The 16,965-nt window shown below is 42.4% G+C and overlaps 1 protein-coding gene across 6 annotated transcripts in view; it reads right to left on the bottom strand.

The window, feature by feature from the left end:
- The window catches only part of mecom (MDS1 and EVI1 complex locus), an 837,494-nt gene that overhangs the window by 115,780 nt on the left and 704,749 nt on the right, over nt 1-16,965 (bottom strand). For 4 of the 6 annotated variants that reach the window (XM_041175578.1, XM_041175580.1, XM_041175586.1 and 1 more), the window contains exon 3: nt 7,283-7,414. In XM_041175578.1, the coding sequence (XP_041031512.1) occupies nt 7,283-7,414 (132 nt within the window). Of the gene's footprint in view, nt 1-7,282; nt 7,415-11,014; nt 11,130-11,423; nt 11,649-16,965 lie in introns of those variants that run through there. The other 2 variants (XM_041175600.1, XM_041175596.1) reach the window with 2 other exon arrangements.

Raw genomic sequence — 16,965 nt, 5'->3', positions numbered from 1 at the left:
ACAATAATACAGTGGATTTCAAAAGGTGTTAATGACATAAAGGTGTGCTTTGTAGATTGGCCTTCTCGCCACTAATAGTCTTATCTCCAGGGATGTTACCTGGTTCAGGCGTGACAAACTTTATTTTGTGTAATGCAACTCATGTAGCAATTTGACAGAGCTGCCGAAGAATGTGACACTCAGCATCCCCACGAAGTCCAACGCTGATGCAAAGTTAGATTGTCCTTCGGCACACAAACCATCCCTTGTTATTGCAAACATTGTGAGGAGACTCGCCCAGCTGATTTCACTGACTGACTGATGAATCATCCCCCTGCTGTATTTTTACTCATTGACTCACCTAACTGTTCTGATGCTGGGGTGATAGCCAATCATAGTACTACATTGAGGAGTTAAGGAGAGCATCATGGCTCAAAATTGGAGAGGAAAACTGAACTACATCTATGCTGCCTAAGAACAACTCTGAGGTTTGGGATCGAGGATTTGTTGTCTTTAGACCTGCATTCAACAATTTCTGACATTTAATTAGAATGCTCTGGTATCACATTAGTTAAGCTTTGTATCACAATGTTGTTGCTCGTATCAACAGGGGAATTATTCCTACTCTGCCTTATTTTCTCCCCGTGCCTTGATGATTAACAGCAGCAATTTCATTTACAAAGCATTTCTCATGCAAAAGAATGGCTTTCATGACTTTAAAAGGAAGAGACTTGGACACTGGATGGGAAGTGAAGGAATTTGGCAGGAGAGAAAGATTGGAGGCATGGTCAAAATGGATTTTTCTGATCTTCTGCGAAGAAGTAGAAAGGTGGAAGATTTAGTTAGAGAATTTCAAATGAGGATGGCTGAGTGATCGGCTTTTGATTGTTGAATGTAGACAGCCAGAAACAAGTTGCACTCCAGACACGAAAGAAAGTGCATTTCCATAATGCAGCACATGGAGTCTCTGCAAGGATTTGAAAATGGGGAGAAAGGTCTTAAAATTCGATTGTCTGAGGCATAGGGAGCCATTGGACTTGGAGGAGAACAGGCACTGTGAATGTTCATGACTGTGTGGAAGAAGGATCAGGCTACTGAGCTCTGGATTAGCTGAATGGTGCAAGCAGTGAGAAGAATGTTTGAGAACTCAGCCATAGGATAATGAGAGTTTCAGCAATGAGGGGGAGGGAAAAGCAGAAACAGACGTGAGCAAATCTCCAGAAACGGTAGAAGGGAATCTTGGCAACAGACCAGATGTGGGGTGGAAATCTCAGTTCAGATTGAGTAAATCACCAGGGTCATGCACCACAAGGTTCAGCATAAGCAAGTAGCCAGGGAAATTGATGTTCTCACACACATACTGACAAAAACCAAACAGGAAGGTTTCAGTTGTTAACTTTAAAGGCGCAAGAAATATTGACTCATCCACAATTTGATCTCAGACAGGCAGTTGGAGAAGGTAACGATAACTCTAAGGTCAAAGGCAGGGTGGGAGCAGCTGAATCTTCTGAAGTCTGACACACTAATTCCATAGCTACAGCCAATGAAATGATCATATTTCATCCCATCATCCAAATCATTAATTAATACGCTCATTGACTATTCCTTTTTCAAACAAACCATCTGGTAATCTCTTTATGTCTAAATTGGTGTTAATAAACTTGCGAGTACCTTCTAAACTGGCTAATTAATCCTTTTCTTTTACCAGTTGTGATGGAGCTCTGTCCTGCTCGTCACGATGTTATTTCTGAAATGTCTGTTTTGTCTGTTAACAATTATTTAGTGGTGCATTTAATTAGCAGAGCATGAGAGGTGTGAATGAGCAAATTTTCGATCCATTTCCCCATCCCAGCCTAAAACAACAGATAACAATGTAAACAATGGAATGATGTCTGTTGTGTATATGGCCAGACTCAGCGTTAGGTTTGTGCCAATAAAAGCATTACACCTATGAATGTGTAGAATTAGTCAGGCACCATTTGAAGAACTGCTGATAAATAATTATGAAAATAATTCCCTTTGGAAGGATCTATCATCTTTAAAAGTAATGAGAATCAAGGAAAAGGGACACTTTTCTCTGGGAGAAAGATCTAAGCCAAAACCTTAAACACTATCATTGCTACTAAACTGGTAAGACTTTTATTATATACATTGTTGAAGTTTAATTTATCTCTTCTAAGAACTTGTAAGACAGAATAGCCTAGAAATTATTGTTGGATTCATAGACAATTCTCAATGAATCAATGATACTCCTTTGTTCACTGTTTTAGCGTAGGCATTGAACTGTTCATGTATTAGATGAGGAATGTGCCATGGGATCGTTTTTTTTCTATAAATGATAACATAAACCTTGGTGAAGTGGAACAGATTTCAGATGGCTTGTAATCATTGGTGACTTCCACAAAATGTTTCAGGTGGATTTATTTATTTTCTTATATTTTCTACATAGACCATATAGTTGCTGCTTTGGGCCCAATCAGTGGTTTGGATATAAATTGCTTACCAAATTGTGCTGCTTTGGAGCAGTGTTTCTTTCCCCACATTTTTACTTATTACCAAATGTAAACCTATTGTGAACCAGCATAATTGGATAGTGTTTCAGCATTTTATTTAAAATGGTTTTTTGCTTTAGAAATATTTCTTGATATGTTTGAGTGGTAAGCAATTGAAGTTTGATTAGTACAGCCGAAAGTGGATTTATCACAAAAAGTTAAGCATTTTTAATCAGAGTCACTATAGTCCTCCACCTGTGTGTAACTTGATTATAAATGTCCCAGCATGAGTTTAAAAACTGTACAGAACCATTTGCTGGTTATATTGATGTAGAGTAGTCAGTATCTTGATAAATTAAAAAATATATCCATTAAATTAAAAATATATTTAGAAGCCTTTAAAAATATTCCTATTAGTGTCCTTGTGCTTTAAAAACCCATTAATTTTTGAAGCCTCCTCAAAGGCTCTCAAAAGCACACAATTAGCAAAAATTTGCCATGGTGATTAGGATTTGATCTGAAGCTGTGGTCAGTTTTGGGGAAGGAGGTCAGCTTCCAGTGCAATGTTTTTCAAACTAGCGCAAAAGACTGTAAGAAACAAGATTTGTCCTGAACCTAAATTGTGCTTAAAATTTTGTGTTCAAAAATTTTCACTGGTTTGAGTAATTTTGAGCAATTTGTGCTGAAAGAAATAGTGCAACCTAGCAGAAGCTTCAGGCCTAACATGTATGTGTTGTGTATCTGTACATGTTTGAGAGATTTCTGGCCTTGAAATTACAGTGTGCAAATATTAGCACAATCTTAAGCAGTTCATATGAAATTCCTTTGTCTGGTATTTTAATAGAGGCATTAACACATTTAGTAGGTTAAAATCTCCATTAAAATATGGAACAATAGAATGAAGTGCAAACAAATGAATGATTCTTATGCTCTTATTTATACACGGTAATTTTAAAACTTTTGATTATTAGCAAACTGAGAATAAAGTCAGAATTAATAGGGATCATTGCAAAATTCCCTCTTTAATGAGAATCCTGTTGACGAGACTCCCTCTTTAAAGGGGTGAAGTCATACTGTGCGATATTAACATACAAATGCATTAACGCTTTGGAATGAAATTCCTTTGTTTACTGTTTTAACATAGCTGTTAGCTTATATAAGTGTCTATCATACGATATAAATCACTTATGACATGAAATTGTATGCATTTATGAGAAATATCCATTGATAGGTTATTATCCTTATCTGAAAAATCCACAGTGAACCATCAGAAACTCCAAGCTGAGCCTTTGTCAATATTAATACCTATGCCCAGAACCTGCCCCTTTCTCCAGTGATCAATTTCAAGTTAGTTTCATCCATTCATCCATCCATCAGGTCAACCATTGCTGTGTACTTAGGCTGATTTACCAGCAGAGCCATCAGTAATTACATTAGGGTAATAAAATAGAATCAACAGTTTAAAAAGAGAACTAATCAGAATAAAAACAAGCAGATCTCTCAGGAATGTGGGATGCATTTAATGAAAAAGGAGTTTTTAAATGGCTCAGGTAAATGAAAAATTGCTTATTTAATCATTTATTTGTACAATTTTCAATGCAACTCCCATTCAACGCAGAGAAATGTGAAAGATCTGGTACACCAATCTGATTGCTCTTCTTGGGTATGCTCAAGCCCATTACTGCATTTTTAAAACAGAAATGTAGTCAATAGCTTGAGCTATATGTACTTCTTCCAAAATAGCTGGTACCTTGCCTATGATATTTCAGAATAATCTTTTATGGATAGAATGTGTTTCATCATCCTACAGTTCCTGATATTATTTACATCCTCTTGGAGGATATCTATCTACTCTATATTCCTCATGACCTCTCCAAGCTCATTTTATCAATGGGACTGATTTCCTGCTCTCTTGAACCCCATTCCCCCTAAACTACCTATAATCTAATTTCCCTCCCTGCCCCCGCCCCTTGCTAGCTGCCAATTCTGAATTACTCACTTCTCGGGTACTTTCCCTCCTCCCCTTCCTCAAAAAAGCCACCCTCACCCAATAATCTCCAACCTGCCTTTCCTCTGTAAAGTCCCTGACTGCGTTGATACCTCTGTGTCCATCGAACCCAAAACTCCCTGCTTGCATCTCTCCAATCAGGTTTTAACTCCCTCCTGCCAAGCAGCAACAACGTCTTAACCAAAGTCACAATCACATTTTTTGTGACCAAAGATATTATCCCAGCTGGGTGGGGCCTGCCTTGGTTCCACTCTTATTTATCCAAATATAGTTAGAGTATCTCTACCAATTACTTCTCTTCCCACCCATAAATCATCACTTCAGGAATCCCACAATAATCTATCCTGAGCCCCTTCCACTTCCTCAACTACATGTCCCCGCCTCCTCAGTGATATCATTTTCAGACATGAGACCATGATGACGCACAGTTTTACTTCTTCACCTCCTCTCTTGACCCTTGCACTGCCTCTCTGCAGTGAGACTGCTTAACCAACATACAGTCTTTAATGAACCATAATTTCTTCTGGCTTAATACCATCTTCGGCACCTGTCACAAACTCCAGAAAATTGCCACCAATTCTGTCTCCCTTCCCAGCCTCCATCTCAGGCTGAACAAGGCTGTTCATAACCCCAGCTTCTAATTCACCGTCAGACGAGCTTTTGCCCATCAAAGACTGCCTATCTACACCATTGTAACACCACCCAATTCTACCCCAAGCTGAACCATCTGTCACTGAAATCTCATCCATGCCTTTGACACCTGTAGACTCAAGAATTGTAATACTTTTCTGGCCATTCTCCAATCTTCACCCTTTGTGAACTTCAACTCATTTGAAACACTGACGCCCTGCACCAAGTCTGACTCACCCATCACTTCTATCCCTCTAATCTACTCTAGATTACTCAAATTTAATAGTTGTCCCCTTTGTTTAGCTTGTAAGCAAACGTCTGGAGCACGCAATCTCACTGAGTAACATCTTGAATAAAGAGATGCCTTAATTTACATAAGAACATAAGAAATAGGAGGAGTGGGCTATTCAGCCCCTCAGGCCTGCCCCGCCATTCAATAAGATCATGGCTGATCTGCCCCAGGAGGCCTCAACTCCTCTTTTGTGCCGGCTCCTCATAGCCCTCCACTCCCCGATATTTTAAAAATCTATCCACCTCTTCCTTAAATACTTCCAGTGATCTAACCTCCACAACCCGCTGGAGTAGAGAATTCCAGACATTCACTACCCTCTGAGAGAAGAAATAGCTTCGCATCTCAGTTTTAAATGAGTGTCCCCTTATTCAGTAACTATATCCACTAGTTCGAGATTCCCCCTCTAGTGGAAACATCTTCTCAACATCTAAACTGTCAAGCCCCCTCAGAATCTTGTACGTTTCAGTAAGATGACCCCTCATTCTTCTAAACTCTAATGTATAAAGGCCTAACCTGTTTTTGATAATTATGCTATTTATGATGCTATTGGAACTGAACTTCATGATAGTACTTTTTCTAAAATTTATTCATGTGGTGGGAGTGGTGCTGATAAGGCCAGCATTTATTAACAGTTTCTAATTCCCCGTGTGAAGATGGAGGTGAGCTGCCCTTTGAATATGACCGAGTGGCTTGCTAGACCATTTCAGAGGGCAGTTAAGGAAGTCTGGATTCACACTTAGGCCACCCTGGTAAGGGCAATAGCTTTCCTTCCCTAAAGAACACCAGTAAACCAGACAGGTTTTTACGACAATCCAGTAGTTTCATGATCACCATTACTAGCTATTCAGTCCCAATTTTATTTAATTCATTGAATTTAAAATCCCCAGCTATCTGGTGGGTTCTTAATTCATGTCTCTGGATTGTTAGTCCAGGCCTCTGCATACTAACATAACCATTGTGCAACCATACCCATGCTCCCAAACTGTTACCAATAGTTTTAAATATAAAATATGTGGAAAGGACTACAGATAAGTATCTGAGAGTGATCAGGTCTCCTGTATAATCAGGATGAGAAGGATGATTAATATCAATAGAGTTCTTTCAAATATAATCTATATACATTTTATTTTCTATTTTTCATACCATAACATATAAAACATCATATACAATTATATCTGTAATTTCAAGGTAACATTTGTGCACCTTAACTAACTGTTAATATATAAACACAGAATAATGCACACCTCAAGCTTTTAAAAACAAAATATAACCCCAGCAGATCACTTTGTCCTGACCTAGCTCTTTTTTACTCTATGCAGACTTGGGAGCATCTTCTAATGTGGGTTGTGGCTTTCCAGTGGGCTTTGGCCCTTCACCATTATTTGCCAATATGTATGTTAAATAAAAAAATTGTATTTTTAAAAATTACTTCCAAACTCTGTGTTTCATTTTCAATTGTTTTTCTCCCTCTGAAACTCACACTCTATAACTTGGCTCTGGCTATTACTGGTAAGTTTTTGCTAATGTCTATTGTTTCCTTCCACTGAATTTGCAACGTACTTGAGCTGAACAACTCTTGTAGAGGGAAAGTAGCTTCAAGAATTTACATATTTTTGCACATTAATCTCTGAACAGTAAGAAGACAAGAGATGACAACATTGATCAACAACAACAAAAAGAATTGCCAATCTGTGAGAAAAAATTCCAGGTAATCTGTGTTTAACATCTTCCTTATGCCACTTAACACAAGAGCAAATAGGGCATGAGGGTCTACAGTAGCTTTGCTATCAGCTATAATCCTGTATTCTCCTCAAAGCTTTGCAATAGTCTCAGGCCTTTGAAAACCCGAGTGATAAAGTCAAACAAGTATTTTCAACATACCTGATCATTTATCTGGCATGCAACTAGGTTGTGTTCATAGCTCCGTCCAAACCTGATGTATTTGAGCCAGCTCCCTATATCAGGCTGACTGGCATCGATGCAGAACTTTACATTGCCTAACTCGTCCAAGACCTGGAAGAAAAATGTTCAGATAAAATCAATATAGACTGACTCACAAAGGAAACCAGAAATAAACTATGTACCTCCCACATAGTTGTAACAAAAAATTGCCCCAGCATATATGTGCATTTAAATACATATTTGTAGTTATGATATTTGGTCTTGACATAGCACTTATTTTTAATCTCTTGAATTGAAGGCATTTTGGAGGCAAACTGACATTTTGTAGACATTTCCTAATGATTAGAGGGGAGGAGAGAAAGAGTCATATATCACCTCAATCCCTCAGAGTGGAATGTAGCCCTGATTTTTATTCTGTGGGGTCATGACCCCCCTCCCTTTCACTACCCTCATGAAGTCAACATCTATGATGCAAAGGTTTAATCTACACATGCCAACAGTTTACAACTCTGATTTAGCTACTGTGAATTTTCAAATTATTCCCTCAAAAATCGATTTTTAAAAAACTTAAGCACTGTCTTCATATGAACTGGCATTTATTATTCAAACATTTACTGGAAATCAAATATGTATGAAGCTCTAAATGTCGGTACATACACTGTATGTGATGGTGGTGAGTCTGCACCAACATTTTATAATTATTGTGCTTACTATTCTCATCAACATTATTATAAAGATTTTAAGTAATATTAAACAAAATCATTCTGGATTGTTTCATGAAGAAAGAAATCTCCAGAGAGACAAACTAATAATAAAATACAAAAAGATAAAAAAGTCTTAGAATTTTTCATAGTTGGCAAAAGTTAAATGAGAGAAAACAAACATTGATATGGCCAGCAATGAAGAATGTTGAAATAATCTGTGTTTTTGCACTTTACATCCATATACATATATTATTTATAGTGAGAGAGGATACACATATACAGATAAAGAGAGAGGTTTACTTGCATAACCAAACATCACATATAAATCATGTATTATAAATCATAAGCTTGCATATGTAAATAAAACAATTGTGTCAACCTGTTTGGACATTTACCATGAAAGTAAAGTAGCCTTAATATTCACAATTACTCTAATGTGCATTTGAAAGAGACAGGTATTGAACTAAATCACTTTATAAGTAACCCTTAAAACCATGCAACTTTCACAGTTTAATTTGTGGATCAGGCTTGAAGTACTGTAAATATTAAAAATTGGTAACTGCAAACATTGAAAGCTGTTTGTTTGGACTGTGAAAATTACTCTTTATCCTTTCAACTGAAAGCAGCCACACATTGAAAAATAGCTTGGGAAGACCAGAATGTGATACCAGGTGTGTTAGGCAGGTTTAAATCGATTTAAAAAAAAATAAATGCATTGATATAAAAACAGGGGGAAGAATAGGTTCTGTTAGAAATCAGCAAATTAACAAATGCTCAGGTATTTTTGGTAGTAATTAGAGAAAAATGTTAGTAGCAAAATACACCTTCAATCCACAAATAACAGTCAAACAATAAGAACCAGCAGAGGTGTAAAGGAGCAATGGCTAAAACTGGAAGCAGAAAGAACATAAGTAATCTGGGCCCATCAATGATTAAACAATGCTGTCAACAGAGACAGCTATTTTAATTAAAACAACACCCCACCGCCAAAATATTATTTTCCTGGAACACATTTGCATTTCTTTGGAGCAACTGGTCCTATCTAGTAAACTACTGAGGCTATTCCCTGTTTACCTAACCTCTAAGCACTATAACATGCAAATCAGACAACCTCTACAGGAGCTGCTCCAGGTCATTAACTTGCAATAACTTTCAGGGACGCACTACTGTATTGGAAGGTGCTGTCACACTAATCATAACTAAGGGAATGTTCCCCTCTCATCTCAACTTCGCCTTTACCTTCCATGGCAATTACTAAAAGGGGGCCTGTCTTTAGAAGCCCAGAAACTGCGGCCTTTAATAGTCAGCTTATGCATAAAGAAATCGCGGCCTGTAATAAACACCGAATCGCTCTGCCTGCAGTCGAGTCTGACCTCTTCACTTTTCTGAACTACAATTGTAGGGGAAGAAACGGCCCACCATTGAAATAACAGTTTGAGTAGAGCTCTTTCTAGATATTTTATATTATATAAAAATTCTACAAAATGATATACATTATAAATATTGTATATTATAAAATGTTATCTTGTTTTTCTTAAATATTGTAAAACTTTGATTATTGCCTATTTAAAGCAAGACTTTCTATAATAGTGTGGGACTTGCATTCGCTGTCCCATACTTTACATTCGGAACACATCTTTAAATGCTGGGGATCAGCACCTGGACTGATGATTTGTGCAGCTGTATGGATGACTCTCTTTCAGTTACTGACAATATCTTCATAGAATAGCAAGAGTGGGGACAGAAAGGGGCGGTGATACCACCCCCCACCAACCCCCACCCCCCCCCCAAAGATCGCGTTCTCCCCAGCTTCCCGACCCAATCTCCTCTCGTTAATAATTAAATGTTGTTACCAACAGAGAAGGGGAATTGAGTGAAAGTGAAATAAGGAAGGACCGGGCCAGAACTGAACTCATGGAGATGCCGCACGGGCCAAATCTCCCATTGACTTCCGAGCGGGCATTGAGCAGTCTGGCAAGCAGAACAAATTGACCAAGGGTGCACAACAGCGTTTGCAGGTGCTATTCAAAACCGAATGGACCCGAATTAGAAGGCGACACAGCGATACAAGAGAATTAAAGTGTTTCCCTTCCTCTGCTTTACTGCAGGTCGGCCTCCCGCTTTAGGAAGATGTGTCGAGTCCCATTTGAATTCCACGCAGACTATGTCCCGTTTTCAGTGCACTCTGCGGGCCAGAGGGTACGGGACAAGCACACTGTGTCGAAACAGCGTAACTCGTAACTGGGCGAGAAGCCGCGGCAATCGCCTTTCTTCCTGTATTGATGGAATTAACATTGATCCCGAGGGTATTTGGGAATAGTTTCGGGATGGATGGGGGGTGTGTGGTGGTGGGGGGGGGGGGTGGGGGGGTGTGGTCGATATCGGGGGGGAGGGGGTGGGAGGTGGTCGGTCCGGGGGGGGGGGTGGGGGTTGGTCCCCCGGTGCCGAGAACAAACGCTGTCCGGTTCCTCAGTCCTCTCCCTGGGCTCCAGTTACCGGATCGGGAGCACCCCCCACCCCCCCCCACCACCCCCACCCCCCACCTCCATCCCCTCCCCAAACCCCCACCCCCACTCCCACCCCCAGGCTACCAAAGTTTCTCAGCACCAGGCATCAGGGTGACCTGCAGGGTTAGTTTTATAAAAACAGCCGCAATGAGGAAGCTGAGGAACACCTAAGGTTTCCGTGTCTTTGGGAGTTTGGGGGCTCTCAGTGTGTGAAATGCGGCGAGAAACTTTTACCGACTTCATCACCGCCTGGGAGGTGAATGTGAAAAGTGCAGAGAGAGAGAGAGAGAGAGAGAGAGAGAGACCCGGGTGATCCTGAAATCTACCTGTCTGGAGGAATGGGAGAGAGAGTGAGTGAGTGAGTGAGTGAGTGAGTGAGACAGACAGAGAGAGAGAGTGAGTTCGACCGAAGCTAGAGAGCGAGAAGTAGGGGATACAGGGAGTTCGCTGTCTACACTGGGGGTAGTGGGGGCAGATGAGAGTGGCAGCCAGTCGCTTACCTTCCGGACGTTCAGCTGAGAGAGAGCTCGCTGGGAACGGGCAGCACCCAATTACTGTACTCTCCTCCAAGTGCCGAGAAACAATGCCCTTGTCCGAGCTCCAAATCCAACTGCATACGGCCCCGGCCCTGTTCTCTCGGCTGATCTTTCCTCCCTCCCTCCACCTCCCCTTTATTGCGGGAACCGAGGGGGGATTTGGAACCGAGGGGGGTGGTGGGGGGGGGGGGGGGGGGTGGGGATGTGTCGGCCTCACTCTCTAACACTCCGGGTTAGTTTATTTGTCCTGTGCAAAGCAGCTCGGTCAAGGCCATCAAGTTGTGCAGGAGGAGAGGGTGGGACCTCGGGGGGGGGGGGGTGGGGGGCGGTGGGTAGCAACTCCTGTCGGGAGAGAGGGATTTGCTGTCCTGACCTGGTCAGATGGCCCGGGAGCAGATTCCCAGCTCAATCTCTGGACCTGCTTTCGGATGAGCTGGGAAGCAAATCCATCCAGACACGCGGCTTGCCCTCGACCTCAAGCATACTTTCTCCTTCCCTTTCTTGTCTCTCTCTCTCTCTCTCTCTCTCTGCCTCTCCTCCTTTTCCCTCTGATGAAGTGTCAGAAGCGTCCTCGATCGCCGAGGTCAGCAAAAGGTCGTTGTTGGAGAGAGATCTCCTGGAGAGCTCATTAAAAAGACAGTAACCCGGTGACAGGCTAACGTGGGCTGGATTTAAAGAGACAGCGTCTTTTTTTTTCTCTCTCTTGATTGCATTACCTTAGGCTGTAAGTAGGACGGATTGAAAGCTCAGACACTCCATAACACGCCTATCAGTAACCAGTATTGGTTGGGACTCGCAAGTAATTATTAGTCGAAGCCGACCCCAGCTTCGGGCACATTTCAGCTCGCAAGGCACGATCGAGTGATCCACCAGCCCCTCCCCCGCTTGTTTACATATCACTTTTTAAAAAAAAAAGTTAATGAATAAACAACAAAGAAAACGGGTCTCAATTAGATCAACGTTATAACGTGTGGAGTACGTAAGAGAGGAACTCGCGTTTCCAAATAAACTTTAATACTAACGCAAGTATTGGTGTTAAATGTATTGACACGCATATAAATATATGCATCATGTATACTCAGATATAAGTTTTCTATTTGACCGGGTGGTAGCACAATTAGATTGGATCCACCTTTTTTACACGCTGGTGTTGTGTCATGGTTCAGGTTGTAATATCACGAGGATGTAACTGTGTTTTGTTTCATATTTTAGCTTTCCTAATAACTTCTCCCCGCCCCCAGCACACCGGCCGCAGAAAGGCTCGTGTGTGCATAAATCACTTGCTGAAATCGGATCTAGATTATGTCCACATGGAGCTGCCCGGATGCCCACTTTTATTTGAAATCATCAATAGAAAGGAGGATTTTTCTTTTTTAAAAAAAAACGCCTTCTCCGAGGGCCCGCGTGACAAACTATTTATTTGCATGAAATAAGACTGTGTAGTAGAAGGACAGTGGAGCTGCCGCCGCACTTTGAACAGATTCTTGTTTCTAGCAATGAAAGAGGATTAGATTTATGATTAAAGTTGGCCCGATTGAAGCCGCTTTGGAAAACTCACCGCTGAACTGGAACCTGACCAAAGCCTGGAGGAGCGAATGGGGCGGAATCGGCTAGGGGGGTCCTTATTCTGCCGTCCCCCGTCCCCCCTCCCCCCAGCACATCACCGGCCCGACTGAACACAAATAGAAACATCGGGAAGCTTTTTTTTTTGGGGGGGGGGGGGGAGAGTGGGTTGGGAGGTAATTTTTGGCCCCACTTTGTTTTGTTGAAACATTGCTAAGAACTTTTTAAATGCGATTTACACCCTGCAAAGTAAGTAAGAATGCTGAAAACAAGGAAAGGCAATAGGAAGCACAGTTACACTTCAAAGTGACTTTATTATTTTTTGGCCTAGCGTCGTCAAGATGACTTCATATATAGAGCTATATCCACGTGGACTTACACAGGCACATAAACACCCACAGACACATATACACAAGAGATTCGCATACACTCCCACAGATCCCACACACTCGCATATGCATAGGCACACACATATAAACACACACACATGTTCAGACATTTCTTCAGAACAGAACAGGATCAGACCTTCTGGGCAAAGCAGCGGGGACAGCTCAGAACTCAAATAGAAGAGCAAGCTGCCCAGATACTGTCTGTACCATTCCCAGTCTTGGCTGCACCCTCTGAGTAATAAACGCTGACAAAATTCAGACCCCCTTCATCCTGATGGGCCCCGGGAGAAGTTCTGCTAATTATCTAGTTTCGTATTTTACAAGGTGCCGGGGCCTTGCTCCGCCTGGTCACTTCCCCTGAACCCTTCTCACCCAGGCTTCTTCACTTACTCCGCCTGCAGCTCCCAGAAAATGCTCACTTTATCACTGTTATCAAGCTCCACACACGGTTTACCACATTTCCTTTAAATCATTTAAAGACTCTTTCTAAATAAAAATACTCGAACTTTATGCCTGCAGGGAAAAGTATTCTCTATTCCCTGACCCCTCCGATTGATACTAAACTTTTTGAGCGTTGATGTCTTGGCCGGCGATTATTTAACAGGCTTGGAAGTTAGTTGTGTGTTTGCAAGGATCCCGGTAGGTTTAAAATAACAGGTATTTTTCAACAGCTTCAATCGCAGCTTCTTCCCAGAAGCCACAAACGCTGTTTTAGTTATTCCCAATATGAATGGTGTTTTATTTTAAAAGCATCCATTACCGCTGGTAAGTGTTGGGGTGTCTATGGCCACCCACTTAAAATAAGGACCTTTAACTGGGTCGAGCCTGATACAAAGCGACATGCTGCGCACGGAGCCAAAATACACTCAAAGAACACGTTTAATTGACTTTTATGTATTTGGTTAAATAAAATTAAACGCTCCTTCTGTCGCTGCTCGTTTCTGCTCTGTTGATCAGTGACAGCGTCCTATTTACTTTAGATTCAAATGTTGTGTTTTTTTCTTGTTGTGTGTGGAATTACTGACGTGCAACTTTAAATGCAACGCTAGGTATGACCGGATAAACTCTGAGACTCTTTTGTAAATAGCACCAAAACCTGGGCAGAGATTCCCATAGACTACAACGCTGAGAACCTTTTCTAAACCCCGGTTGCTGACCGCGAGCTTCCTGCCGTTCCTCAAGATGTCCATTGTTGAAGCTTTTTAATTTAGCAATAAATTGGGCAAGCTGAACCTATGAGCTGTTCTATTTTCTTCCTGTCAGGATGAGGGATTTGTTTTATGATGCATTGTGTGTTAAATAGAAGCAGCAGTGAGTTGGGAAACTGATTACTATTTCGTGGAGTTGATCTGCTTTTCTGATATAGAGCTGGCTTTTAAAAAAAAATACCGTTCTCTGAAAAGCAGGAAATGTTGCTGTGTAAACAAAAGCGTCGAGTATCAGTACCACGTCCTGGGCAAATTAGCTTTATATTGATAGGGCTGGGACTTGGAGCTGAAATCGGTTGCGGAGAGGCAGTGCCACAACTGACCAGTAGATGGCAATCGCAATTGGTAGTAAAATGATCTGACATTGGTTTTCGATTTTGGCCAATATATCATGTGTTTTACACATAATCAATCTGCTGATCTCTGCATTACTGTAAACTTCTATCGTTTCAGCGGCGCTTGTGAAAATCTCATAACTTCCAGATGCTTTTTATTTCATTTTCCTGAGGGTAGTGTGTTCTGATAGTCTTAGTAACATGGCCTGCGCCATTGGACGCTGCTGTTTCGAAAGCCTTTCTGCCTAATTGTATCCCTGGAATAGTAACAACAATACCAAACTCACTTGACGATGAGACGCAGTAGCCGAGGGATTACTGGACAATTGAGCCTGACATCATACATCTAGCGGAAAAGTCACAGAACATCAGGAAATGACTTTATTAATAACTTTTTCTGTACAGTCACATTTATTAAAATAACTGCGCCTTGTAAGTAACTTTTTAAAGGGATAGTAGTTACAATGGTTTAAACCGACAGCGATAAATCTCAAACTCGGGTTTTATTTCGCCAGCGACGATTGTCCAGATATTTTCATATACTTATAATTACATTCACGCAGGCCTGCAGAGTCTGATACCCATGCACATTCACACAGTTGCCGACAGGTTCTGAAACACCCCCACAGATAAACACACAGTCAGGGATACAGATGCATGTTTTTCTGAAGATGTGCACACACGCGGACACCTTCACTCATACACAATCATCTAGATGCATACACACAAGGGAGTATTCACCTGCACTCACATATCCACACATGCACAGAAGAACTCACACCTAATAATACAAACATACCTCCTCCCCCCGTGGACACGTGCATTCAAATATTGCTCTGATGGCCTGGTGAATGGCCTGATGACACTGTCCAATTCAACAAAAAAGTTCTGATGGAATCCCAGGTCTGATCTGGGTTACCTGATCTCAAATTAGGCAGAAGATGAGGACACTACAATTGTCCCTGGGGTCTCTGAGTAAGGAGAGGAAAGCCAGCTGGAGACCAGAATTTAATGCCCACCGCCATGGCGGGTTTGATGACGGGGGCATTTATCAGGCGGTTGGGGAACCTGCCACCTTCCCGGCTCCGCCCTGAGTAAGACTGTGGCAGCAAGAGTCGCGGCGGCCTTCCCGCCCTGCCACCAATGGAGGCCTGAGGGGCCTCATCCCGCCACCGCTGGTGACACAGTAGCGGATTTGGGGAGGTGACTGCCGTGCAGGGGGGCTGACAAACCCAGAGTTATCTGCAGGTTTCGGGGGGCGGGTGTCCATTGCTCAAAGGCCTGCTTAGTTAAGGGGCCCGGCTTGGGCAAAGCAGGGTGGGGTGGGGCGGGGGTGGAGGGATGGCGCTGAGAACCTACCCCTCATTCCTCATGGCCTGTACCCCAGACCTCTCCTACCATCACTCAGTTGTGACTGGGACTCAGGAGCAATCTGAAGCTGGCGGCGGAAGGGACGGGGGGGGGGGGGGGGGGGTGTTTCCCGCCAAACCGCCCCTCAGGGAACTGCCAATCAATAATGCTGCCTCCCTCTGATTGGCTGGCAGCTCTTGGTGGGCAGGACTTCCGGTTCGGAGTGGCACCTAATTGGCTGGGCCTTTTCTGAACGAGGTAACGCAGGGCTCTCGCAGCTCGACAGAGGCGGCGGCGATGCGGCCCCGAGGAAGCCATGAACTGAGCCCTCAAGGGCCCGAACTAGTGGCAGGGCGGGGTTCACACCCGCCATGCTCCCGCCTGATGGAATGCCGTCCACCATCAAACTCACCACGGCGGGCGGGCGGCCGTTACATTCTGCCCATGTGCCCTCTCCAATTCCTTCAGCAATTAGATGACCAGAATAGTAATGTGGATAAATCTATGGAAAGAGATGATTTTAACGAGACAGGTTGAGAATCTCTGTAGGCTTTATTTTGAAAAGCACCCACTCGAGTCAATAATTTACATATTACTATTATATACTATCTGTCCGTCCACGCAAGGGGCTGAAAATAACAGAAGGATAGATCTTATTGTGGTTTCATCACATCCTTTAATTCACCTGTTCGATGTGGATCAGAAACGTTATTCCTTCACTCAAATGGCTGTGCATTTTTGGAAGTCTCTACCCCAGAGGGCTGGGACTGCTCACTCGGCCAGAACATTCAGGGGTAAGATCGAGAGATTTTTGGATTCTGTGGGAATCGAGGGGCATGAGGAAAGGCGGTAAAGTGGAATTGGGGCCGAGGATAGGCCATGGTTGCTTGAAATGGCGAGAAGGCTCCAGAACCGGGATGGCCCATTGCTCCTCTCTCTTATGTTCGCATACAATAAGCACCTTGGTCGTCCTAACGCTGGACTCAAACCTATTTCTCCTTAAGTAAATGAAAATGATAAAACTATTAAATCGTGTGCATATATGGTGTATCTTTACGGGTGGCTCTGTG

The sequence above is a fragment of the Carcharodon carcharias genome, chromosome 2 (genome assembly GCF_017639515.1).
Source record: "Carcharodon carcharias isolate sCarCar2 chromosome 2, sCarCar2.pri, whole genome shotgun sequence".
NCBI classification, from domain to species: Eukaryota; Metazoa; Chordata; class Chondrichthyes; order Lamniformes; family Lamnidae; genus Carcharodon; species Carcharodon carcharias.
This window is presented reverse-complemented; position numbering and strand designations above follow the sequence as displayed.